The 27,296-nt window shown below is 43.9% G+C and overlaps 1 protein-coding gene across 1 annotated transcript; it reads right to left on the reverse strand.

Annotated features, from left to right (window-relative positions):
* Positions 1-890: 890 nt before the first annotated feature.
* On the reverse strand, positions 891-26,798 carry Gabrp (gamma-aminobutyric acid type A receptor subunit pi). The gene is made up of 9 exons (XM_055604807.1): positions 26,709-26,798; positions 25,455-25,573; positions 21,125-21,192; positions 19,602-19,819; positions 16,094-16,176; positions 10,132-10,269; positions 8,294-8,446; positions 7,620-7,807; positions 891-1,283 (listed from the first exon to the last, which is right to left on the reverse strand). Exons 1-9 carry the CDS (start codon positions 26,759-26,761, stop codon positions 981-983), a joined length of 1,323 nt encoding a protein of 440 aa, XP_055460782.1. The 5' UTR covers positions 26,762-26,798; the 3' UTR covers positions 891-980.
* Between the last annotated feature and the right edge of the window lie 498 nt (positions 26,799-27,296).

Here is a 27,296-nt window from a genome sequence, read left to right on the forward strand (position 1 = left end):
CTCTTTATCTGATAGACATCACTCCTGCCTGGTCACTGGAGCACAAGGATGAGAGCTCCTCCTGGAAGGATTTAGGGGATCTGCCCCTGGCAAAATGCTCCCCAATGCGAGATCCACAATCACAGGACAGAACACTCTCTGGTCTACTTGGTACCTAGCCAGTATGTGAGTAAAGCTTGCTAGAAAACAGACTTGACCCAGCAAGTCTTCACGGCAGCATTCTGTATTAAGCATCCTAGAATAAAGTTTCAAAACCTCCTCCTGTTTTCCTGATGTAGAAAAATGGTTTTTATACAGTGTAGGACTAAGGTGTATAACAATAAAATAACGAGATATGTGTAACCATGATACAGGCCTGGGGTTCCTCAAGCCTGGGCAACTATATTAAAGGACTTATGTTTCAGTTTATTGATCTGCTAGTTTTACTAATTTACATTTGATTTTTCAATAATAGGATTTATTGGAATTCTGTGGTATTAAATGATACTCAGAACTTAGCTGGCACTGAGTTGATGAGGTGAGGTGTGATCACCAGTGAATTGACATAAACCTACATTTCATTTCAAGGAGAAGCAAAAATTAGAAAATGCCTCTCACTAAATAGGCAAGAACATATCCTATAAACATTGCAGCGATTTAGTAAATGGCACGATGGGTTCTTTAGAAAATAAACCCCTTCTATATAATCACCCTTCTACCCACAATTTTGTGCATTGAATGCAGACCAGGGATGCAGAGAGCAAATAGCCCTGAGCAGATTTGCAATCTTCTGTGGGGATGCTCTGTCCAAACTGAAGAAGAAAAGGGTTGCCTTAAAATGATTCCATTACAGAATCCTGTCACAGTAGGACTTCTACACAACTTAGAAAAATCGTTATGTAGCTTCTTAAGCTGAAGTGCATACACATGTCCTGGAATACCCTTAACATCATTATGTTATTCTGTTAAAGACACCTGGCATGCAAAAGTTCAATGTCATCTCAAAAATACATGTAGTAAGCCCAGTAAAATACATTGGCTAACATAAAGATCAAAGGGAATAGTAGTTTCGAGTATCGATCCACATTGCTGGGATTTTGAATTGTGAAATAATCAACAATTCTACCGATCTTTTCTCGGAAGACAAACTTGAACTTGTCGCTGGCTTTCATTGTCAAGTCGCTATAGTTGACATTGTCACTGGATAGTTCAATGCTGGCAAAGCTGATCTTTCGTTTAAAGCTGGAGATGGAGCTGTTGATGATGTTAGTGATCTTGACGTCTTCTGATTCCTTCACCGTCCCCTGGTTCATAGACAATAGTTAGCTCGGAAGACAGGACACAATGTACACAGATGATATTATGAAGAACAGTGTGCTGTCAAGGCAGCAGACCTGGGCTTAAACTTTAGTCTGTTAACTACTGGAAACTTCAGTTACCTTGTCTGCCACATACTAATGACATGAATTGTTCTTTCATGAGACTAGGGGGTAAGATTAGTGGTATAAATTTTGTAAAGGACCTAGGAGGTATTTGGTAAAGTTCTAGTCTGTTCCAGAGAGAAGAGATTATGAGAGATAATATAATGTGGTCTTTGCTACACATATGGAAATAGTGGTGCTCCCTGAAAACCTGAGAAATTTCCACTATCCAACAAGGTGCTGATGATACAGAATGTAGGGTCTTGGCCGAGTTGCTTCACAACTTTGAGGGAAATTTTCTCAATAATAAAATAAGGAAAATGATGATTTCATTTCACTGAGTTTTGGGATACTCAGAGAGATGTAAACAAAACAAAACAAAACAGCATATACTCCACAGAGCATCTACTGTTATATGCATGGGCATGGGGGCATGGGGGTACACACTAGCAGGAGATCTCAGGAATTCTCCAACCCTCATTTGTCAATCTTGTTAAGTCTAGATTCATGTGTGTTGTTATTTAGGGAAGCCTATATGGAAGAAAACACATAAAATGCATATTCTCCTCTGGCTGGAACGTTCGGTGTTTGCGCATTGGTCACAACAACCAAACACAATGACAAAGTCACTGGATCTTCTGGGTTGCCCGTATCCTCACTGTTAGTCCCTCTTGGTCCCAGGACACTGCTTAGGGTGGCACTTTTCTGAACCAGATCCCTATCATTTTTGTTTATCTGTTAGTATGAACTTCAGTGTGCCAATGTCTATCAAACTCAGTTTCCAAATGACCTCAAGGTCTAGTGGGGCTGTAGAGAGTAATCGTTAATGGGAGAGCCTGTTGCGTATTGTGTGAAGGGAAAACAACCCATTATACTGGAGCAAGGGAGTCTTAGGTGAGACTCCCAACTCTACCTTTTAGTTGCCTTGTCTCTGGGATTTTTGTTTACAAGTTAATTTCTTCCATACATCTTCTTCTTCTTCTTTTTTTTTTTTTATAAACTGCTACGTGTATAATTTAAGAACATAAAATTGCATCAAAAGGATTAAGTAGAACTATAGATTAATCTGAAGTGTGTGTGAGCATGTAAGCATGTCCAGTGTGATAATGGGCTTTTCCTCAGATGCTCACTCTTAAGCTTTCCTGTTGCATATAAATAATAGTTTTCTGCAGGGAGCCAAAGCTATCTACGGAAGCCAAAGCCAAAGCTATCTAGTGAAGACTAAGCTATCTACTGAAGCCTAAGTCAATTAGTGAGTCAAAGCTATCTAGTGGAGACAAAAGGTGTTTACTAGGCCAAAGCCAAATAGTGAGCAAAGGTCATTTAGTGGAGACCTAAAGCTATTTAGTGAAAGTTATCTAGGACCCCAACTCATGGGTGAGGACATCCATTTGTTAGAGCATCCGTGAGAAAACATCCCTAAGTTATCTTGCAGGCACCCTATTTAACACATGAAAGCACTCTTCCTGTCTCCTGCAGCAGCTAATTACCTTCCCCCTTTCCTGCCTTCTCCCTATATAAGTTGGGTAAAAATTTCTAATAAATGAAGCCTTGATCAGACAAACAGACTTGGCTTTCTTCCTTGCGCTTCTTGTCCCTCCCCCAATTCCTTCCACTCTCCTCCCTTAGGATCCACGTTCAAGCCCCGCTGGTCGGGGCCATATCTGGCGCCCAACGTGACTTGAAGGTACGGAGATCTGGATTGAACGTCGTTCTTCAAAGTGGCCACTAAAATACACAAGGATTCAGCGTTTCCACCGAGAAGTAAAACTACATGAGATTTCCACAGAGCCGCCCATCTGTGAGCTTGATCTGAGAGGTAAGTCAGAACGACGAGTCATGGGACAAGATTTGAGTAAACAAGATTTATTCTTACAGGGACTGAAGGAGTCCCTCAAGGCGCAAGGAGTAAGGGTAAACAAAAGGGAATCTCAAAAGCTAAAAAGTTACTTGTAAAATTAGAGCAGTCAAAAAGAGAGAGAGAGAGAGAGAGAGAGAGAGAGGTACTTCTAAGGTTATTTCAAGTGTTCATAAAGGAGCTCAAACAGATTTCTGTAATTTGAGAGCAGAAAATTATTTAGGAGCTAGATAGTGAGGATAAAACAGAGTCAGGGGAAGAAACTGCTAAGTCCCATAGCCTGTTTCCCTGCGCTGCTTCCCTTCTGCCCAAAACAAAGAAAAAAAGGCCCCCAAGTGGGCCGGGGCAGAAGGTGCCGAGCAGAGCCTTAGCGAGGTGAGCAGGAGGAACGGAACACTACTTGTCTCCTTCCCACTCCTCTATTGCGGGCTAGGCTTGGATGGCTTGCGGAGAAATGGGTGGATGAGAACTCTCGCTTGCTCACCCAAACCCTCAAAATTGGCCTAAGACCTGCCTCTGCTAGCTGCAGAGGTGAGCAGGACTGCTCAGCCGAGGGGCAGTTTACCCCGCCCCTTCCCACAGGCTTCAGCCAGTGTCAGCTTCAGCCAGACCTAGGACAGAAACCAGAGGGATGGAGCCACTTCTAGTTTTAAAGATTAAATTGTGTTCACTGATAAATTCTGAGTTTTTCTAGTTCTGACTTTTAAAATCATGGTTATGCTCTGTATATATATTTAAATGTTTAAAAAGCAGGTACTGCGGTTGATTTTTGTCTTTGTCTCTGTGTTTTGTGTTTGTGTGCCGGCTGTCTGTTTTGGTCTCTGTTTTTAAAAAACTTGGAGAGTTTCCAATCTGATCAAGGAAATTTGGGTGACACCCCAGTTCCCGGAAAAAGAGCCCTAAATTGCTCCCCTAATCTGGGACCCTATTCTGTGTAGAAAGAAGGCTGCTAGAGCCTGCTCTCCATCTGGGAGCTGTGGAGAGGAATCATGAGGAAGTCCACTCCTTCCAGGCCAGTCAAATCCTGGTATCTGGGTATTCTGGTTACTCCAAGGGGACAATTTCAGATTTCTGTGTTCCTTAGCTGTGTCTCTATATGTGTATATGTTTATCTCTGGAATTCAATTGATGATATTTTAAAATCTGACTGATGATATTAATATTTTTGGATATGAGACAATTTAAATCAACACCTTTAAGTTTGGTCTTGGACCATCAGAGTTAAATTCTATAAAACATTTTAAAATTTATCAGATATTTTAAAATAATAACCCTTGGAGAGTCTAACAAAAAACTTAAAAACAGTTTCTCAACCCTTTGGGGGAGGTCAAAATTATGCCTGGCTGACATTACCTAAATAAATGATTTAATGCTGTTTCTTTCTGTCCTATTGATCTGGTATGGCCAGAATAGTCCATTTTTGCTAAAGGCTGCAGGCTAAGTTTAGTTCTCTGTTTAATGCTAAATAAAACTTTTGTCCTTTAATTTTTTGCTGTTAAGTTTTAATAAAATATTATAGGATTAATAAGATTTGCTAGCCCCTTTACAAATTATGTTTAATTAAAAGTTTTGCTTTGATTTTACTTTAAAAAGAGCAGATTTAAAGTTATGCTAAAGATTATAGTTGAGTACAAGATTGAGTTTTACCTAGTCCTTTTGTTTAGGTTGTTTTTTTCTTTAAGGTTAAATTTAAAATGGATAACCATAAAGTTTGTCTATGTAGATCTACCTAAAATTTGGTTCTAAAACATACATTAAAATATATATATATATGCTAAAATTAGAGATTATAACATCCTGTTTTATAGGATGCAGTTTAGAGCAGATAATAAAGGTAGACAGAGAGTAACTCAAATATGCTGGCTCTCAGACTTGTAAAAGATCTAATAAATATGGCATTTTAACATATGTAAGCTTATTATAACAGAGTCACAAACAGAGAGCTGGTGATGGCTCAGAGGTTAAGAGCACTGGCTCTTCTTTCTCAGATCCTGAGTTCAATCCCCAGCAACCACATGGTGGCTCAGAACCATCTATAGTGAGATTTGGTGTTGCTGCCTGTGCTTATAATGAAAAACAATGTCTTTTCAAGTGTCTAGCACATCTGCACAAATAGCAGAGTTATCTACAGTATTGGCTGAGTTTCAAAGTTTTAATAAATAGTCTTTAAACATTTTTTTTTTTTTTTTTACAGATAGTGCATATGTAGCTCTGTCTTTTCCTAGGTTAGAGACTGCAGGTCAAATCCAGATATTTTCTCCTGCTGGAATTTTATTTTTACACATTCAAAACTTGATACAAAAAAGAAACTTTTCCTTTTTGTATATGACATTTGAGGGCTCATTTTAATTTGCCAGGTCCCCTGTCTAAAAGGAAATGCATTGGCAGATAAAGCCACCAAAGTTTATTGTTTACAGTTAAAGAGCCCAAGATGCCCATAACATGCATCATTTTAATAGTCAAACCTTGAGACTTAAATATGGGTTGACTAAGAAACAGGCATGTAGTATAGTCAAGGCTTGCAGTACTTGTCCTCAATTTCAGCCTGTTTCTCATTTGGGAGTCAGTCCTAAAGGATTGGTTCCAAATCAGATTTGGCAAAAGGACATTACTCATAATTCCTAAATTTAAAAAATTAAAATAGGTACATGTTTGCATTGATACCTATTCTTGATTTATTTTTGCCACTCCTCAACCAGGAGAAACTGCAAAAAAATTGTTATTGCTCATTGTCTACAGGCTTTTAATGTTCTACAAGTTCCTAAGCAATTTAAAACTGACAATGGAGCAGGATATACTAACAAATCTTTTAAAAAGATTTGTCAACACTTTCAGGTTTCTCACATAACTGAAATACCTTGCAATTCTCAAGGACAAGGCATGCTAGAGTGTGCCTACTGAACAATTAAGATTTACTTGCAAAAAACAAAGAAGGGGGAGCCACTCCCTTGGATACCTAAGTTTTCTAAAAAATTTGGATAAGCATGGTAAATCTGCAACAGATAGATTTTGGCATACAAAAGCCAAAAAACTTTTGCTAAAGTAAAATGGAGAAATCCTTTAACAAATCAATGGCATAGACCCGACCCTGTACTCATATGGGGACGAGGAGCTGTCTGTGTTTCTTTCACAGGAAAAGGATGCAGCTTGATGGCTACTGGGATGCCCGGTGCAACAAGTGGATGAGGAGTTTACTCCTGACTATGATAATGATGTCAAAGAAGACCCCTCCAGTCAAGATGACTGCTTATGTGCTGCCCTTAAGGAAGAGTGCTGCTTTTACACAGATTATACTGGGATTGTAAGGGACAGCATGACTAGGATAGAGGAGGCTTAGAAGAGAGAAAGAGACAGAGAGAACAAGAGGAAAGTTGGTTTCATAATTGGTTTTCAACCTCTCCCTGGCTCACCACCCTCCTTCCTTCAATCTTGGAACCCTTGGTGGGTTTCCTTCTCCTCGTATCTTTTGGCTCATGGGCCATTAAAAGACTCACTGGCTTTGTAAAACAGCAAATTGACTTCCTGGCATCTAAACCCATACAAGTTCATTATCACAGACTTGATTTGGCTGACAGAGGCTTAGCTGAGCCGGAGGAAGACTGCTGACAGTCTATCACATAGGTCTTGACTGCTTATGTTTGGCTCTCATGAGAACAGCATGAAACTCAGATAAATGCTTTTCTGGGTACCTGTAATGGGGTGCAAGATGACATTGCAAGGGGAGGGCCCAATTGCCCGCTTCTGAGTCCCCTGAGGAGCAAACCTGATTGCATAGAGGTTGGTGTCTGATTACCCCTAACCACAACCTGCTGGGGATGCCCTCAGGTGTTGATGGGGTCTTCCTCTCCTCCCCAAAAAGGCACCCAAAAAGGCTGCAAAAGCCTTGGGAGGATCACATCACTACTTCCCCCCTCTGGTTAATGCCCACCTTCTGCAAAAGACCTCATGTTCAAAACCTACCTGCTAGCCTCTTAAATTGTTTTAGAAGGGAGGAGATGCCGGGAGCCAAAGATATCTATGGAAGCCTTGATCAGACAAACAGACTTGGCTTTCTTCCTTGTGCTTCTTGTCCCTCCCACCCCCAATTCCTTCCACTCTCCTCCCTTAGGATCCACGTTCAAGCCCCGCTGGTCGGGGCCAGTTTTCTTCCAGAGAATTAAAGTTTGATATCCTATTTTCTTCAGTGAAAAGAACAACCTTGGCCAAGGGACACCATGACTTCCAAAGTGCCTACCTTGGTGGGAAGAAGATTTATTAGAACAAAGTAAATTACTCTGGGGATGGGAACCAAACCCTGGTGAGCTCTCTGGAGCACGTCCATCCAAGTGATGGCTCAGAGGCAACGCCCTCGAAATCCTTACCCTATCTTTGACCGCCATCTGCTGTAAGGAGCTGTAGTGAGCAACTGCGTACTCCAGCAAGGCCCCAAACACGAAACTGAAGCAGATCCCCAGGTACACATCGATGGCCTTTATGAAGCAGTTGGTGTTGGGTAGGGATGTGCGGGAGCCGATCATCAGCGTGGTCATGGATAACACTGTTGTCACCCCTGGGAAGATAAGCAGAAACTGTTCCATGCTGGGGTCCCATTAACCACCCTGCCTGCCAGCCATCATCTGGCTGCTTCACTACACCCAGGAGCCAGCAAGATGAGGGCAGGACTCAGGAACAGTACAGATCTCATTTTAAAGAGTCTGTGACCTTCTGGAATAGGGATGATTTTATTCATCTTGAACAGATATAACTGACACAGTTTTCTCAATATGTCATCCTCTGTCTCCTCTTAGAGATGAATGGCCAGTGCGTAAAGTAACTGACAGTGGGCTGTTTAATCACAAGGTGACCTCTTCTGTCACTACAAAACATATTTTAAAAGAAAATCCTTCTGACGTTATCCTTCTATTTCTGGATCCATTTCTCAAGAAATCTGTCAACTCTTTTAGTGGTCCCACAACCATCAATGAAAACAATGATAGAATTCTTAAAAGCGTCCGATGCTCCCAGTTCTTAGAAGCTGCCTGCGGGAGCTGCTTACCGATGCATGTTCTTGCAGGAACGGAATCAAGAGAGATCCAAAACGAAACCCAGGACAACACCACCAGGAACGTGGAAGGAACGTAGGTTTCCAGAATGAAATACAAGACGTTCCTCCGGAGCTCAAACTGCAGAACCAGTCGCGTATAGTTCCCTGCGAGCGCAAACGGGAGAAAAGAAGTTGTGTTTGTCCATACAGAAGAATATTTGCTCTGTGAGGCGCTTAACCAAACCTCACACACATTGTCTTCCATGACCGCGATCTAGCCAGCTGTGAACTGCCACTCCGCTTTCCACACCGGTGTCAACGCTGTGTGGCGTGGGACTGACAGGGCTGCTGCTCACTAACCTCCACACTCATCTGCTTCCTCATATGCTTTCCTTTATCACAGAATCCCTTCAGCATCGCAGCATCGCGAGAGCTGATTTTCTCAACAGCTAGATCGCTAGACTGTGAACCCCAACGGAGCAAACTCCCTGTCTCTCGGTGGTGCGCTCACAAGGTGAGTTGTTAATGAATACCTGTTTAATAAAGATTACTTAAGACAGCCCAGTGCTTTTAAGACTACTGTAGAATGGGACTATTAAATATAATTTAATTTTTGTGTATGCGCATGTGTGTTCGTGTGTTTGTGTGAGCAAACAGGGCAATCTTGGGTCAGATCTCTTACTGGAGATCTCTTACTTGGCCCAGAACTTGCCAAGTAGGCCAGATATCTGGCCAGTGAGCCTCAGAGTCTCATCATCTTTGCCTCTCTGGCGCTGGAATTACAAGCAGTGTGTATGCCCAGTTCCTGTCCCCTTCCCCCACAGAGGGTTCTGGGGACTGAACCCAAGTCCTTATGCTTGCAAGGAAAGCATTTTACTGATTGAGTGATCCACCCAGCCCCTATAATTTAATTTTTGTTAATTTCAGAGGTATCACTCCAGGATCATACTAATGAAATTACCAATGCACACGTGCTACAGGCAGGCAAGATAAACAACAGAGAGCTGTATCCTTCCTTCCCTTCTTTTTTGTTTTCCTTCCCTTCTTTTTATCTAGGCACAGTTTCTTTTATTTTGGCACACATTTGATTTTTTTTTAGGTCATCTAGACTCAACTAAAGTACACGGTAAGGTTTTAAAGAATATAAATATTGTTGCAACGAAGCATTTCTAACTCGACCAGGAGGAAGTGAGAAGAAAATGCCAACTGTTTGTATGTGAAATCATCCCATTTAGAAAATACCCATTGAAAATCACCAACTCCCACAGATTCAGCCCTGAACATGATGAAGCAATGATTTCAGTAATGAGGTGATCATGCGGTCTCACTACTTTCTTCTTCCCCCGGGTGTTCCTTCTTAACTTCATCCTTCAGTGACCAGTGTACACATTAGAAACATGAGTGACCGTTATGCATATGACCTGCTGCGTTTGAGCAGTTGGAACATCCCGGAAGGCAATCAGCTAAGCTTCAGTGCTGGCCCAGAGACCATGTCAACCCCGAGGGAGGAGTGCACAGAAACCTAGGTCCCATGGCAATCTCCTTTCCCTACTCCACACCACTAAAGAATGCCTGCACTCCACAGCAGAGGTGGAGAAGCTACTTATGATTCAGGGCGCAACCCTTTCTTTAAGTACTTTTACTTTATGTGCACCAGTGTTTTGCCTGCGCGTTTGTCTGTGTGCAGGTGTCAGGCCTCCTGGAACAGGAGTTACAGACAGTTGTGAGCTGCAATGTAGAGACTGGGAATTGAACCAAGGTCCTCTGGAAGAGCAGTCAGCACTCTGAACCAACGAGCCATCTCTCCAGCCTCTTCTTTAAGAATGTTTATTCTGGGTGATGGGAATTACCTGTTTCCTGGTGGGATACGGTGACCAAGGTGAAATACTGTTGGATGGTATACTGAGCAAGGCGCAGGTTTTCAAGTCCACGCACGGAATCATTCCCTCTCAGCCAGGAGTACTCCACGTCATTGCCATCGTACCCCCCTGGCAAGCAAGAGTGAGCCGGGTCAGTGCATGGATGCTACAGACTTAGACGGTTTGGGAAATGCTTCAGTGTAGCAAAGAGCTCTATCCTGGTGGCATTACGTCTAAAGGAATACACCAAGTAAAAGTTGGCAATGTTTCTCAAGCGCTGCAGAATGAAATTCTTTGCTAGGATCATTTTTTCATTGGTTCAGAAGTAGTTCTGTGCTAAGCATTGTCCAAGCCTGGTGGATGATAAGAATGGCTTCCTTCACCACTGAGTGACACTTATAAAGCATAGTATCACAAAGAGACCCATGTTAGATGCTGCCTTTCAGAGCAGTCTGAGCTTCAGTAATGTTGTCTGGGACTTTGGAAGTGGTCTAGTAATAGTTCCCATTTGCATGAATGCAAAACCGAAAACCCATGTAATCAGCTGCTTTATGAATATCTGTCAACATGTGCTTTTGATAAATGTTAGCTACTATCAGTTGATGGCACTGATAACAGTTACCTTTTATGAGCCATTCATGTTGTCTCTTACTCACCACACAACACGTATCTAATGCTTTCACAATCCTGTGAAGGTAGACATTTCTGTGTTTCTTCAGTTTTGAGATGGACTTTTGTTTTTGCATATCTAAAATTGTGATGGATCTTATCATCAATTAATGTGTGTGAAGAAGAGCTTGCATTTTCTTCTAAAATATTTCTTATGAAATACTGTACCTTAGACTTGAGGAGTCATTTGCTCATGTGAAAACTCTCGGGTTTTAAGACGTCTTTTTACTTTCTCAAGATATAGACAAATAAGAGAAAAAAAAAAAAGCCAGCATGGTGTCCTGCTCAGAAAAGCTTAATCTCAAAACCCATGGATGATGGTGATCGTAACTGTAGTATCTATTACTTAGTAAGCAATTTTTAACTCCCTTGCAACATTATCATCTTCTACAATCCTTGTTGAGCAGATGTGTGTATCATTAATAAGCACAAAAAAAGAGCTTCAATGTCATCAGTCACTAGGAAAATGCAAAGCAAAACCACAGACTACTTCACAGTTGTTAAGACGGCAATAATAAAGAAGAGATGAGAAAAATGATGAAGATACTGACAGGCTGGAACTTCATGGGTAGGACTGTAAGCTATACAGCCACTTTTGGAAAACAAAGTGACTACCAAAAAAACCCTAAATAATAAGTGATAATAATAATGATGATGAGAGTAATAATTATTTTAATCAGAACTCTATTCCAAGGTATGTACTTAAGAGGAATGAAGTGCCAGTCACAGAAAGACTTGTATAGAAATGTTCACAGCAGCATTATTTACAATGGCTAGATGTAAGAATAACCCAGAAGTCCATCCACTGAAAAGCTGGAAAGAAACAGTACTGAACAATCAGAAGGAATGGAGTACTGTGTTCTGTGGAAAATGCCAGATGCAAAAGGGAACATATCATATTGACCTTACTTTATATGAAATGTTCAGGAGGGACAAATTCATAACAGCAAAATGTAAGTTAGTGGTACCTGAAGTTGGTGGTGGGAAATTGGAATGATTGCAATAAGCACCAGGGATCTTCTTGGGGGTCATGAGAATGCTCTAACAATGCAAGCTAGCAATGGCTACACAACCTGGTAAGTTTACTGAAAACTTTGAATTGCTCGTAAGTTAAAAACGGGCGAATTTAGTTGGTTGTTGTTGGTGTGTAGGAGGTTGGTCTGATGCTTGTATTTTGATGCTAATTACTGGCCTTCAAGATCTGGCTACTGCCCAGATACACCTATCCTTGTTGTGTAAACCTGCCTACGACATTATACCTGATTGGTTGGTTAAAAGGCCTAAAACATGGGCAGAGCAGAACAGGGTAGGTGTGACTAAGGTTCCTGGGTTTTGGGAAGAGGAGAACCATGGGAAACAGACAGATGGATCGAATAGAAACCACCCGGGCCTGGAGGAAGGACTCCAATAGTGACATGGAAAGGCCCAGATGAAAAATAAAAGCAAGTATTTATAAGATTATGGATGGAAGGTAGCCCAGATGAGGATGGTTAAGGAGGATGGCATTGGATGGGGCCTGGGAGGTGGAAGATGAGGTTACTGAGACAGCGTAGGTAAAATATCTGCCCAGCCCAAGGTAAATAAGGCAATTATAAAAGTTAACAGGCATGTCTTATTAATTGTGATAGCAGGTAAAATAATATATCCACAATAATTATAGAAATAATAATAAACAGTATTTAGCCCAACACCCATTTTATTTACAACAACTGTGGTGCACAGCTTTAATCCTAGCACTCAAGAGGCAGAGGCAGGCTGATCTCTGAGTCTGAGGCCAGCCTCGTCTATAGAATGTGTTCCAGGACAGCCAAGGATACACAGAGAAAACTGTCTCAGGAAAAAAAAAATGAATTTAATGGTGCATAAATTAGAGACCAATAAACCTGATTAATAGAAGGCAATTCATTGAGCCAGGTACCATTAATTTTTCCATGTCAATGAGTAGAAAGCAGAGATTCAGAGAGGGTCATTAGCCAAAGCCATACAGCTGGTGACATAGCCCACGGGTCCAGTACCTGCAGTGGCAAACACAGACGTCTCCTGCCATTGCTTCAAAGCTTACTGAGACTATGGTCCTGCTGTTGGGGTCCATACTGCGCTAAGAAGCGGCGTTATGGAGCCAATATCCAGTAGACTTTATCCTATGATGCCTGAACTCCTTGAGGACCTCCAGGTAAAGTCGTGTGTTTTCCTTCGGGGTCATCCAAAACTGAATGAAAACTAGCCACTGAAATTAGGTTGGAATCCTGAAGGATTGAAGACGTTTCTATAAAACAAGGAGCGCAAGTTTCTACTGGGGTACTTGGCTTCACCCTTAGAATAGTCATAGTTTTTAGTTATTACCAATTCTTGGCCCTGAGTGAATATGGTGGATTAAGATGATGTCAATTCATTTTTAGTGGAGATATATATGTGATTTTTTAAAAAATACCTAAATGCCTGCTAAAAGCATTCTGTGTTAGCTCCCTCTGTTCCTTGGGGATGGTGTCTGTGCACGTAGAGTGCTGAAGTTTGCTGGCAAACCTTGCTCCTGGGATTTGGGATGAGCCCGGCCATGACACATGGAGGGCAATTATTTCTATTGTGCTGCATGGGGATGACTCCTCTTTTTGACAACCTCAATTGCATTTTGCCACCAAACAGCTGCATTGCTTCAAGAAGGGTTTGCATGTACTGACTCAACAGGGTAATTAATCTGCCGAAGTCTTTAATTAAATGTGTACTTCTGAAAAATGGCTTTTTCTCAAAATGGCTCTTCTCTCCTGGAGTTGCCCACTTGTGCCCTTATGTGTAGAGTACCCGGTGGTCCCCAAGGCTTGCCTGTAGTTATTTTCCACTTTGATGCCTTAATGAGTCATACCGGTGCCATTATTTCCCTAACACAGGTGCCCAAACCTGGTGGATATTCAGAGAAGCTTACGAAGGAACAATGGAGATTGTTTAACAATCCCAAGGAATTGATTTGACCTACATCTATTTGGAGTGAACCCTCATTTTCCATTCTAAGAAATTCCCAGGTTATAATTTAGGTGCTCATTAACTCACAGCACTTTATGAAGCTTTACATATACCAAATAAGTTCTCTTAAGTGTTGGAGGCAGCTGCCTTATACACATCAGTGACTGTTTTCAGTATTTGGTTTTTCTGCCTCAGTGCTGCGGCCTGAGCCAGGGCCTTTCCTATGCTAGACAGATACTCCACCCCCACCCCAGGCTCTGACTCTGTTTGTTTCTTGCTAACCTTTGCTCTATTCCTTCTTGTTCCTGTGGTACTGTGCCATGCTTTTTGCCCTCTCAGCCAGCTGGAACTGATCCCTTCTCTGATTTCAGGTAGCAATTCCCAATTCCCTCTGGGCCTCTCTGACCCTTACCAGGCTTCCACGGTGCCATTACGTCTTACTGTTGTCATTCATTCTTTCAGGATTATTTTAAGTCCTGTGGTCTCTGTCATGTGGGACACTTCTTGAAGGCTGGCAAATCATTTTGTCTTTTGTATCTCAAACCTTCACCACAGTGTTTAACACAAACAGGCATGTAGTTGTTGAATGGATGGACTAACTGAGGGCAGGCAGACGGAACTCAATCAGCCATCTAGACTAGCTGGAGACGTTAGTGGGAAAATATGTAGAACTGAAGTATTAGACTGAGTCAAAATATTTTCCTTACGATACAGAGGAAAGGAAAAACACTGGCCTTGGTCCTAAGGAACCAAAAGGAACTGGCATGGAAAAAACTTGGAACTGCTGTCTGATAGTCACATTGTATTTCAGCTTCATATTTGGCAGGATTTGAGAATCCCAAACAAGTGTCACATGGCCCCTCAGTCTGGAGGAAAAATGATAATTTTCAATGGGTACTAGAGAACCTAGAAATCTCATACAATTGCTTAAGACCACATTATGGTGTATCTGGGAAAACTGTATATCTCAGATCACAAAGAGATCACTGGAACAAAATCCTCATGGGCTTTGCTGGTCTGTTAGAAGAAACCTGGGAACTGTCTGTCCGTCCAGCTGGGCTTACTCCCCAGTGTTTCTGATTCCCAGGTCTCTTTAGAAAATGCAAAATTGTAATGGGCCTCAATTTCTATGGTCAAAAGGTGGGAAAAACAACACTTACAGGTTTGTTTGGAAGTTATCTGTGAGCGTGTCTAGCATGTGGATGCAATGATATTGAGCAGGAAAAGAGCCATAGTATTAATTATTATTTTCATGGTTGCTAATGGAAAAGTGGTTTGCTTAAGGGGACCAGGTCAGAGTCAGATTGAGGTCATCACACTAGCTGTCCCGCCTGTGGTTATTTTCTAACTAGCTTCCCTATCTCCTCCGTAGCTACAATGCAAGGTGTAGCTAGAGGCCACGGTGCATTTCCATTAGGAAAAGAGAGCTTCTGAGGCCTCTGGTAGCCTGAGAGTAGCCAGAAGCATATTTAGTAACACATAGAAAGGGAGTTGGTAAGGCCCAGAATTTCTGCATCAGCTTCTATAGGGACCTGGGGTTGATTTAGTTTTGGTGGGGCAAGAGTGGGTTGAGGACAAAGGTCATAGCCATAGAACAATTCACCAAGAACTCACCTGGAATCACAGACCCTGAGAATGAGTAGCCTGAGAGATGGCATAAATAAAATACTGTAAGTTCTAGACATCATGTGCTAGCTTAGATCCATTTTCATCAAGATGTTTTCTATAAAATAGAAATAGTCATGAAGCAAGATTCTATGGTTATGTAAGTCTGGGAAAGGATACACTCCTTGGAATTTCACAGGGAATTAGTTCTTGGAGGCTCCTAAAAATTCTGCAGTGATGAAGAATGTTATTATTTTAGGCTTTGTGGACCATACAGCCTCTATCACAAATCCTCAGTTCTGTTCTTACAGTGTGACAGCGAGCAGCCATAGACAATCTGCATTGCTCTCTATAATACAACTGCACTTCCGGAAGCGGGTGATAGGCCAGGGTTTGGCAGATGAATGCAGTTCGCTGGCTGCGATCTACACCATCAGCTATGCTAAAGCATTTTCCTCCATCATCTCTCTACTCATCGCCGGAGATGTTTGGCACTAATGCACAGTAGCTCTCCCCCAAAGGTGCAACGTTGCAGTTTGCCTTTGAGAGGAATCTGACTCTGTCAGGAAGCACAGGCCGAATGGCTCAATCCATTGTGGATCAACATGAAGAAAGAAAAGTCACAGATATGGGGTACTCTGCAAAAAGAGATGGGAAGTCACCCAGTCACCCAGGAAGGTCACCCGGGGGGGGGGGGCTTTCTTCAGATATGTATACTCACAGCTCTCTAGCTGCAACTTGCAGGTCTGTGTGTCCATGGGGTATTTAGACAGATCCATGTTGCATGTAACAGTTGTTGTGATTCTAAAAAGAAAAAAAAAAAAAAAAAGAACAAAGAAACAAACAGGATATGAAAGAGGGCTGTGAGAAAGAGATACTGAGTTCACGTTTCTTCAGAGGGCCGCTCCAAGAGGACTTTTTCTCAGACTCTTACAGGGACCTGTGGCTTGGAGCATGCATCCAAGCATTCCTGAGGGTTTTTTTTTTTTTTTTTTTTTTTTTTTTTTTTCTGTGCTCAACAACACTCATCAGAGCCAGTTAAAACTGGATCCAGAGTGGAAGAAACTGGAATGCCGGCAGCTCAGATGTAAAACATCCACAATATTACAGAACAGACTCATTCTCCAGCGTGTTGAAGACATTTTTAAAATATATGTTTTTCACTTTAGTCAATCAAGGACATTGGGTGCCTGGAACTGGAGTTAGGAATGGTTGTGAGGGTGCTGAGAATTTGTCTGCCAGAGAGACAAGTTCTCTCAAGGGCTGAGCCGTCTCTCCCACTCTGGAGATGCTCTAAAAAAATTCTAATTACATTTTTTTTCATACAATTTAATTTGATCATATTCTTTCCCTTTCCCTACCTACTCCCAGATGCCGCTCACTTCCTACCTACCCAACCTGACAGTCTTTCTTTCTCTTAAACAAACACCCAAACCCCAAACCAAAATGACAACAGCAAAGCACACAGAAAAAGCAAAATGAAATAAACCACCACAGAACCTGTCTCCTATGGGTCAATTACTCCTGAGCATGAGGCCTGCTCTGGAGTATGGTTTACTCCAGTGTCACTTCATTGGAGACAGTGAATCTTTCCCTCTCTCGTCAGCTATCAATTACAGATAGCTTTATGGTTATCAGTGGGACTTTTGCCCCCTTCTCTTCCTGGGGATGCTTTTGCACTTTGGTTTTCAGTGTGATCTTCATGACAACCCCTTGTAGTGCTGGAACAGTGATCACTGGACTGGCTTAAGCTCACAAGGCTCTGAGTGGTGAAGCCCGAACAAGAGTCTTGGTCTCCTGTCTCCTTGATGGCATCAGGATGGAGAGAACCCAGGGGACACACAGCTCATGGCTGTTGGGTTCACCTAAGGGTGCTCAACTAAAATAAACATCAGTGAGGTCCTCATAGTGGAGAGCTTAAAAGTCAGGCCATTGTATTCCTTTTTAAAATTCATACATTTTTACCAGGTCCCCAATTTATTATGTACAGTGCTGGGTACTCTAGTGGGCAGCTGTGTTCATGGCACAGTATCCAACTTGATGGCCCTTCACATCCCCATAAGGGAGATAGACAAACACAACAGTTCTTTGCTTATTGCTTACTGCAAGCCAGTTTCTGTGCAGAGGACGTCACCTGCACTAACCCTCTGAATAGCCTATGATCTGAGAACTGCTACCATTTTTATTTTGTTGTCTAGGAACCTGAGGCTCAGAGGGTCTAGTAACTCGCCTAAGTTCACAGAGCTATTTAGGACAAGATTCTAGTGGCGAGTTGCCCAACAACTGTGATCCACTACTAATTCTCACCCGGGCTGATTGTGGTATACGCTGTAACGCAGAGTAGGTACACAACACACATACCACAGGCACACAGTGTATATGCACACACCTATTGTGCAAACAAATTCCCATGGAAGCTTGGGAAAACGTGGACTGAGAAACAAAGGACTGTTAGGTTTCCTGAAAGAGGATTTGGGGTTTGGGCTGGTCTCTGTAAAACCCAGTGTTGCTGAGGCATGCCTAGAAATGCTACTGATCAGAAATGCTGCTCAGTCCTTGCTCTATAACTTTAGGTTCTTCTTGTGATTAAAGGTTAGTCCGTTCATATTTCCTACTTGATCTGCTCCCCAAGGACTCAGGGAGTCCAAGTGTGTATAGCCCTTGCAAGAAATAATTTGTGTAGGCTGCCTTATGCAACACTGAGGGAGCCTCTTTCCTGTTCCCACCATTGAGAGGAAGCCATGAGATGGAGGAAACTTTAGGCCCTGGCAATTTGGGGAGGTGGCCTGTGGCTGCAAGTAGGTAGGGTCTTTGGGACACACGCCTGGCTTCTTTGTTCAAACGTGTCTCAAACATGCAGAGGCACACTGTAGAGATTCCCGGCCACACTGAACCCCACGAAAGACAAATTGCTTACATAGACTTCTCTGTTTGCTCATGTCTTTTTCCTTCCTGGTCCTCCTTCCTTCTCCCTCCCCTCCTTCCTCCTCCTTCCTCATTCGGTGTGTGTTTGGTGTGTGTTTGTGTGCATGTCAGGTGTACCTGCTCACGTGGGTTCCTGGCATTGGGATTTGTTCTTCGATTACTTTTCCACCTTATTTATTTATGTCTATATTTGTTTGTGTCTGTGGATGCACAAGCGTGAGCATGTGCGGGCACCTGCCTGTGAGTATGTACATGGGGCAAGAGATGGAATATCTTTCTCAATCACTCCCTATATATTAAGTCAGGGTAAGTCGTAGTAAACCTGGATCCCACGGATTTAGGTAGTTTAGCCAGACATCTTTCTCTAGAGATCTTGTCTCTGTCTTCCGAAGGCTGAGTGTACCGCTGGGCTGTCATGTCCACCCTGCATTTGCGTGAACGGTAGGACTTAGAACTCTAATCCACACCTGGGTTGCAATCATTTTATTCAGGAAGCCATCCAGTCCACACCCTTTTGAGACTGGGTCTCTCATTGAACCTGGAGCTTGCAGCTTAAGGCTAGACTTAAGGCTAGATCTATCCACCTGTCTCTCTACTCCTCAGCACTGCAGTTTAGATTCATGCCAGCTTTTACACGGCCTTTGGTACTCTGAACTCAGGTCCTCATGCTTTCTCTCTAGCCTCCTTTCCTCTTTTTCTGCTAGCTTTCCTCACTCTGAAAGGCTCAGCTCACAATCCTCTGAAAGCATATTTTGACATTACCCCTAACATTACTTGGGTCCTGGCACCCACTACTTCCTTTGTTTACATGGCTGTGCTCTCAGGGGCGGGGCCTGTCTTACTTAGCTCTCCCTTAGTATCCTGCAAGGGCCTGCCTGGCACCCAGCATCTGCCCCAAAGGTGCTTCTGTAGCCAGGCTATACTGAGAGAAGTCCTTCTGAATGGCCCTGGGGTATAAAATAGGGGAACTAGGCTGGGCATGGTGGTACACACTTTTAATCCCAGTACTCGGGAGGCAGAGGCAGGCAGATCTCTCTGAGTTCAAGACCAGCCTGGTGTATAAAGCGAGCCTAGACAGAGAAACCCTGTCTCAAAAAGCCAAAACAAACAAGCACCACCCCCAATCCTCCCAAAACAACAACAAGAACATCCCAAAGAAACAAACAAAACAGAAGAGAGGAAGTTGTGAGGTATGGGGGCTCAGACTGGCCACTTCGGTTCTGGTCGGAAGTACCCAGGATGTATGCATCTTTCTTAAATGTGTCTTTTCCTCCAATCCTAGTCTCCCAGATAGGCCTGCTCACCTGAGCGCATACAGGACTGTGCCATTGGAGAAGAGGCGGATGAGCCTGTTTCCCACCGTGACTTCATGGAGGAAGGACTTCTTGGACTCCACAATGTAAGTGTCTGGTACCCAGAGGAACTCCACGAGCCGGGCATCTAGAGTGAAACTCTTGTTGCCTTCGAACACCAGCCGGGGATCTGTCCAGTGCTGCCGGAGGTATATAGTGGCCGTGTAGTCCTAGGGGGGAAAGCCGTTGATGGAAATGATGGGTGTGGGTAGGGGGACCCCCAAAAAACAGAAGGAAAGGAGTCAAGTTGGTGTGATACTTATGTGCAGCAATGGAAGAACAAAGTTCATTATTTAATTTAGAAAACTCCAACTGTCAAGGCTCACTTTCAGGGTCTTGACCTACTTGGCATAACAGCTCACACTGCCTGAGAATACAGTTGATGGGGGTTTTGGTGGCCAGGGTTGCCTAGAATTTACCCATCATGCCTCACGGGCTCCCTTGGTAAATTGCCTTTCTCCTGGCTTTGTCTTTCCTGTGTCCTCTCAAGTTGGTCATTAGATTGCTAATTTTCATTGGCTGTCACCTTTTCTGAATGACCATGTGAAGTCCAGGTTTCTGTCTGTACCATGTTTTTATTCTTTTCCTCTATCTATCTATCTATCTATCTATCTATCTATCTATCTATCTATCTACATTCTTTATATAGTTCCTCTCTCTCTCTCTCTCTATATATATATATATTGACTTTTATAGACTTATATATATATATATATATTGACTTTTATAGAATTACATATATTGGCTTTTATAGAATTCATGCACATGTACACAGCTTAGGAAGATCCAGCCAGACCCAGTGACACAGCCTATAATCTGTTACTCTAGCTACTGGGAAGATTGGGATAAGAAGTTCACAAGTTCAAGGCCTGCCTGGCTATAGAGTGAGTTCAAGGCCAACTTGGGCCACTTAGTAATTCCTTATTTCAATATATAGTTTGGTGAGGTACGTGAAACAAGGGTTCCACTCAAGTACTGAAACAAGATAATGTGAAGGAAGTGGCTCTAGTCTTCTCCCCCACCACCAAAACACTCCCAGCTTCTTGATATACTCCATATATATATATTCCATATATATATTGGCTTTTCGAGACAGCGATTTTCCATGTGGCTCTGGCTGTCCTAAAACCCTCTCTGTAGACCAGGCTGGCCTCAGATACACAGAGATTCCCCCCGGCTCTGCCTCCCCAGTGCTGGGATTAAAGGTGTGTGCCTCCCCCACCTGGCCTCTTTTCTTCAATTTTTATTCCTCAGTAAATGTAAACTTCCCTTTCTATTTTCTCTTCCTGGCCTTTGAGTCTGTTTCACTCCTGGCACCTAGAAGACCTAGTGTACAAACGTCCTCTCCTATCTTTTTTTAGGAGGCAGGACTCAGGCATCTGCGTTCTGTTTCTGAGTTACTTGAGAGGACATCATCATTGGAAGCAAGGAGAGGGAGTGGGGGTGGGGGGGGGCAGCCACTGGGTAACAGTTACCATGTTACTCTCTGAGATGCTAGAGATGCTTGCTATGTCCAGCGTCAGTGCTATCCGAACTGGGTCACCTGAGAATGGAGAAGAACCAGAAAGACTTACATAGAAACACAAACACAGGGTCTCCTTCCAATCACCGCTTCCATCCCCTGCCCCACTGCAGACTCCATAGCCAGTGTTTCTGCATTAGTGGGTTGGAAACAAAAAGCTATTAAAAATTATAAAAGCAATATACACGTATTAGAAATATTTAAATAATCTGAGCTATAAAAATATGAGAATTAATTTTATCTTCCCAGGAGCAACCATTTGGTATGAAAAATATACGCAGATACATAGGGACATCATGATTCATAAGAGAGGTCGCACCATTATTAACTAAAGGGTATTTAAAAAACATTTTAAGATTAATTTACTTATTTTGGGGGGAGAGAGGGGAGGGAAATGAATGTGTGCCACACACTAGTGGAATTGGTGGTCCTCACCTCTACTTTGCTTTAAGGCAGGGTCTCTCCCGTTATTTTGGTGCCGCACAGCTACCTTGAAGTTACCGGGTCTGAGAGCTCTGAAAGCTCTCCTATCTCCACTGCCAGCTTCGCCACAGGAGTTCTGGGTTACAGATGTGTGTCTCTATATCCAGCCTTTACACTCATTCAGGGAATGGACCTCAGGCAGTCAGCTGTTCAGGAAGCACTTTCACTTGCTGAGCCCTCTCCCTGGCCATTAGTTTGTATTTTAAAGAGGCTAGTGGTAAGGTATCTGCTCCTTATGTGGGCTTTTGCTGTGGTGCCTGGAGGGGGGGGGTGGGGTGGGGTGGGGTGTGGGTTGGAGCATAATTGTGTAGAGTGGGACAGATTTGTTCATGTGATTGTACACAGACGACTCCTTTCCTTCCGTTAAGGAAGTTTACCGTAAGATGGCACTGAAGACTGATCAAAGCCGAGCACCTGCTGGCCCTGCCCACCTTCCTCCTTTGCTCTTAGGAGCCCTAAGCTTTAAAATGCCACAACTGTGTCGCCATGGTTGGTCCTGTGCATGGTCCTGGAGTCTAGGGAGATTGAAAGACTCCACTCAGGACTCTTTTTATTTTGGAGACTGGAGCACAGTCTCAGAAGCCAACCAGGCAGGCCAGGCCCATTTCTTCTCTTTAGATGGGAGGTATGGAAGAAGGACCCAGGAGTGCGAACCATGTGAATTCAGATCTCAGCTCTGAAATCGTCCAGTTCTGCTGTCAGGGATAAATTATTGAAGTTTCTAGAACTGTAGTTTTTTGACCTGCAAGAGGGTGATGAAGGGATTTCAATGACATTACTGGTGTGACAGTGTCTTAGCCAGTGACAGCAAGGCAAAGTACATGCAAAGTGCCCGCCCATTCCTTCCAGGAATCTCAGAAATGGTCCCCTTCATACAGCTCTGGCATCATACCTTCCATGCTTTGACACAGCCCCACCATCAGTGTCCTCCATTCCTTCCCACTGTCTTCTGTAATTCCAGAAGTTGGGAAGACACAACTTGGCTAACCAGGTTAATGGATACAACAGCTCTCACTTACATTAAGTAGCTAAGACAGCCCCCAGGGGACTGTGGCAATGAACCAGGAAGAAAAGAGGTGGGATTGTGAGGAAACCAGAAAAAACACCTAATCATCTAATTGGTCAGAATTAGCCAAAGCAACCTAATAATTAAAGGATTAGTAATCCAGGAAAACCACGCCATAGAATGTAGGCCGGAATTTGGAAATGGGGTTATAGAGCCAATGCAGTTGAAAGATAAGTGTTAATGGTTAATGAGAAAAGGGAAATGTTTGAGGGTGGAGCTGGAAGGGCGTGGTGCTAGGTGGCTTTCTGTCATTCAACACAGCAAAGCACAGCATGAAGAGTGAACTCAGAGAGAGTTCTGTGTTGTTTCCCTGTGTGGTAAATGATATGTAACCCACTGTTACAATCCCCATTGTTCTTCCACTCCCAAAACTCATGTGGAAATTTAGTTGATGTAGCTGTATTAAGAGGTGGAAGCACTAAGATGTGATTGGGCCGTGAGGGTTCCAGCCTCATGAGTAGAGCTGGTGCTATATGGAAAGGGCAAGCTCAGCCCTCCCTTGTCTTCTTCAGCCCTCACACCTTCTACCACACGATGGTGACAGGGCCATTGCCAAATGCCAGCATTTAATACTGAACTACAAGCCCATGAATTTGGGTTTATTATAAACTACCCAGATCCAGGCATTATGTTATAGCTGAACAAAACAGGCTAAGACAAGAGCCCATCAGAGTACTAAGCTGGAAAGCATGAAAAACAGTGGGTCCCCTTGGACTCCTCTGAAGACCACACAGTGGAAAGCACACAGGGGTTGAGTCCCACTGTGTTTTATGGCTTAGTTTCCACCTACACGGTCTAGTCCAGGCCTGGTCACCATTGGCTGTTTCATGGATCACCAGCTTGCTTTTCTGTCCCCTGAAATTATACAAGTAAGCTGTGCCACCAGAGGGCACCTTTTTCCCAGGGAAAAGGTGAAAGTCAACTGCTGGGCAGTGCGTGTTGTGCTCATTTGATGACCTTTGCTTTACCCAGCTTAGTCCCTGGAAAATACGATGGAGGCTCTGTCTTTCAAGGGCTTTGGTGGCCAAGAAGCTGGATGTAAAAATACCACAAGGAAGCAAGGATGCATCCATGGGCGTAGAGGGTGCCCAGCAAGACAGGTTCCTTTGGGAGATGGAGTGCACAAAGTCACTGGGCATGGCATTGTGCTTTCTCTCCTTTTAAGTGAGGTGCCTCTGCCTATTTACCTCAGGTAGAACTGGGCCTCATATTCCCTTAAGCCCACCCTAGGAGCCCTGTTTTCAGAACAACCTCCTTGCCCAACATCCATTCCTCTGGTTGGCCTGTTATTGTGCAAACATGAAGAATATTGTACTGGCTTAGCTGTTTGTGGTTTGGGAGGCAAGAGAAATTGATCTAAGCAAGCTCTTTAGATTCATGTGCTTGTTGCTAGCATGCAGGAGGGTGTGGGAATCCAGGGCGGGTGGTGGCTCTCTAAGTCCTTGACATAAAGAACTCAGATCCTGACTGTGGGGCTAGACATTGTCCAGATCTCCAGCTGAGCTGAGGTGAGATCGCCGGAGGTTCCCAGTGGCTGCACAGAGGAATCTGCCAGCAACCTTGCCCTAAGGCCGTGCAGGTAAGTGGTAGTATGGACCTCAGCCACCCAAAAATCTGCATAGGACAGCACACTGAGGCAGGGGTGATCCCGGATGCCCAGAGGCAGAGACTCCTCTGCTGGGGAGCTTTACTCAGGAACTTCCTTGTGGCCTTCCCAAACAGTACTTCCCATCAGTACTCCTCTCCAAGACACCTCTACCCAGACTTCCTTGCCCCTCTCGCTTCTCACCTTAAAGCCCAAGAGCCTTCTACCTCCTCTACCCTTACTCTTTACAGACCAACACACATCTTGATGAGGCAATGGCCTCCTCATCTGACTACCAGTGGACTTGGATTGACACGCTGTCCTAGATCTGACTAGAAACTGTCACCATCAGAAGAGAGAAGAAGGGGAAAAGGGACATAAAGCTAGGTACAGTATAACAGGGGAACCATGTGACTCAGAGCTGTGTTCAAAGCAAGGGGATGGGCTGTGGAGGAATCAAAAAGAGCCTTTCAGAGGACGGTAACCTTGTCGCCAAGACATGATGGAAAACTGTCATGTTTCTAGGGAGGCAAGTTGGAAGAGTGACCCAAGGCAGATGAGCAGCCTATGCAGACACAGAAGCCAGGAGGCTCGGGACGCTTGGTGGGGGTGTGTGTGCCTGGGGCCATAATGCAGAATATTGCTGGAAGATGAGAACGACAGGCAGACAGGGGCTGGACTGAGAAGAGCCTGGGATGCCTGGACTTCAGGCTAGGCTGCTGGGGCACAGGCTTATGTTCTGAGCAGGCGAATGACCCCAGAGGAGATCCACGTGGAAATGATGGGAGAGGATTATTCATGGCAGGTTACAGGCAGGAAGGCCAGGTGGAGGAATGCTGGCGGAACATGGTGTGTTCCTGGAACAGGGACCCATAGAAGTGAGGGAGAAGGAAGAGAGGGCCGCATGTTGCCAGAGGCTCCCTGCACCCACCACAGTGGTGGAGACGAAAACCTTTAAGTCAAGAGGTAAAGTACTTTCTTTAAGGGAGCAGGAGAAATCCCAGGCGTGCATCCTTATCCATTCTTCCCAAGCCTTAAAACAGGTTTGGAGCAGGGTGGAGTCAGTAAAGCCTGCTGAAGCCCTCTGCTGCCTTTTATCTCTATGCCTGCCCTTTTGAACTGATGTCCTGATCAGAAAGGATAACCTACCACCAAAATTGGGCCTGAGAAATTTGTTATATCCTGCAGTGAGGTTCTCAAAGCCAGGCAAGGAAAGCTTGTCACTTCGGCTGACCTCCACATTGAACTGGTTCCCCTGGATGCACAACCTGGAAAAGAGAGTGACCTTTGTTGCCTATATTGTTCAAATATTGATAAACATAGATAGACGTGAACTTGACTAACCTTCCCCTTATGTGTGCATGTGTGTGCCTATGCGTGTGTGTGTGTGTGTGTGTGTGTGTGTGTTCACATGGTGGCTTTTCTAATGAGAAATTTCTTACTTTCTGGCTAGTGAGTTAGTATTTCTCTTTCTTTGTTTCTTTCTTTCTGTTAGTGAGCTAGCATTTCTCTTCCTTCCTTCCTTCCTTCTTTCCTTCCTTCCTTCCTTTTTTCTTTCCCTCCCTTCCTTCCTTCCTTCCTTCCTTCCTTCCTTCCTTCCTTCTTTTTTTCTTTGTTTTGAAACAGGGTTTCTCCGTGTGTGGCCCTAGCTTTCCTGGAACTCTATCTGTAGACCTGGCTGGTCTCAAACTCACAGAGATTCACCTGTATCTGCCTCCCAAGTGCTAGGATCAAACATATGTGCCATCACCACTCGGTTCATTTCCGTTTTCTTATCCACATTTTCTATGGAGAAAATTGTCATGATAACTTGGGAACCCTTCAAGTAGCTTTTCTTTTGATTGACTGATTAGTTGGTTGGTTGTGTGTGTGTGTGTGCATGTGAGCACAGGCATGTGTACCTGAACATGCAGACAGATGCCTTTTTCTATTTCTCTTTACTGATTCCTTTGAGGAAGGGTCTTTCCCTGAACCTGAGGCTCAAGCTTTCTCAGTTAGGCTGTAAGGCAGAACCTCCCAGAGATCCTATTTCTTCTCCGCTTGGCAGCTCCAAAATTCACTGGCATTTGTGGGATGCCAGTCTTGATATATGGATATCAGAATCTGGACTGTGGTCCTCATGATTGCACAGGAAGCACACTTAACCACTGAGCCCTCTTCCCAGCTTCCTTTCACCAAGTGTCTTATGAAAACACACAAGTCCATCAGTGTGTGAGAATTTTAGAAACTTACTCTCTAGAACAGAGTGAATCACAGACATTTCATTGTTGTGGTGTTTCAGGGAAATGAAGGGACTAGGTTTTGGCTTTCGGTAAGTTCAGTGGGAAATGCCTGCAAGCCATTCCATCAGGTAGCCACACCAGGGCAGTTTGCACTGAGCCGTTTTGGGGTAGCACCGCTCACCTTTGAGTGAGGAGACTCAGACACACAAAGGCCAAGTAGAGGCTGCAGCTCATGTTGAAGGAGCTAATTCACACACAGAGAGGAGGAATCACCTGGGGAGACAGATGGGGTAAGGTGAGGGGACAGTCCAAAGGTTCACTGCCCTCCAGCCCACGGGTTGCCAGGCACAGTATTCTCCCAACATGCAGTGGGAACAGCCTCTTTGCACACTTTTTAGGCTAGCACCTGCTTCCTGGGCATCATCCAGGTCCATGGTCATTTGGGAGGCTAATATCTTTAACCCACCCCAGCTATCGGTGGAGTTTAAACAGTGGTTCTCTGAGAACAGCACTCATAGCCATTCTGGGGTGCATATTTGTCTGTAGATTTGAGGAGTCCCACACTGTCCTTACTGTGTTCTTGTCCAGCGCTGCATTCATACCAACTAAACCAGATACCTGACCTATTTAATCCAGGGTCCCAGGCCTTCCAGGAAGGTTGTGTTCTTACTTAATCTTCCCCATGCATAGTGGGCAGGCTTATCCCTGTCTCATAGTGAGGAAACAGGTTTGTGGAAAGGACACCACACCAGTGAAAGCCATAGGCGAG

This window comes from Psammomys obesus, unplaced genomic scaffold, assembly GCF_907164565.1.
Source record: "Psammomys obesus unplaced genomic scaffold, mPsaObe1.curated_primary_1811, whole genome shotgun sequence".
Classification (NCBI taxonomy): domain Eukaryota; kingdom Metazoa; phylum Chordata; class Mammalia; order Rodentia; family Muridae; genus Psammomys; species Psammomys obesus.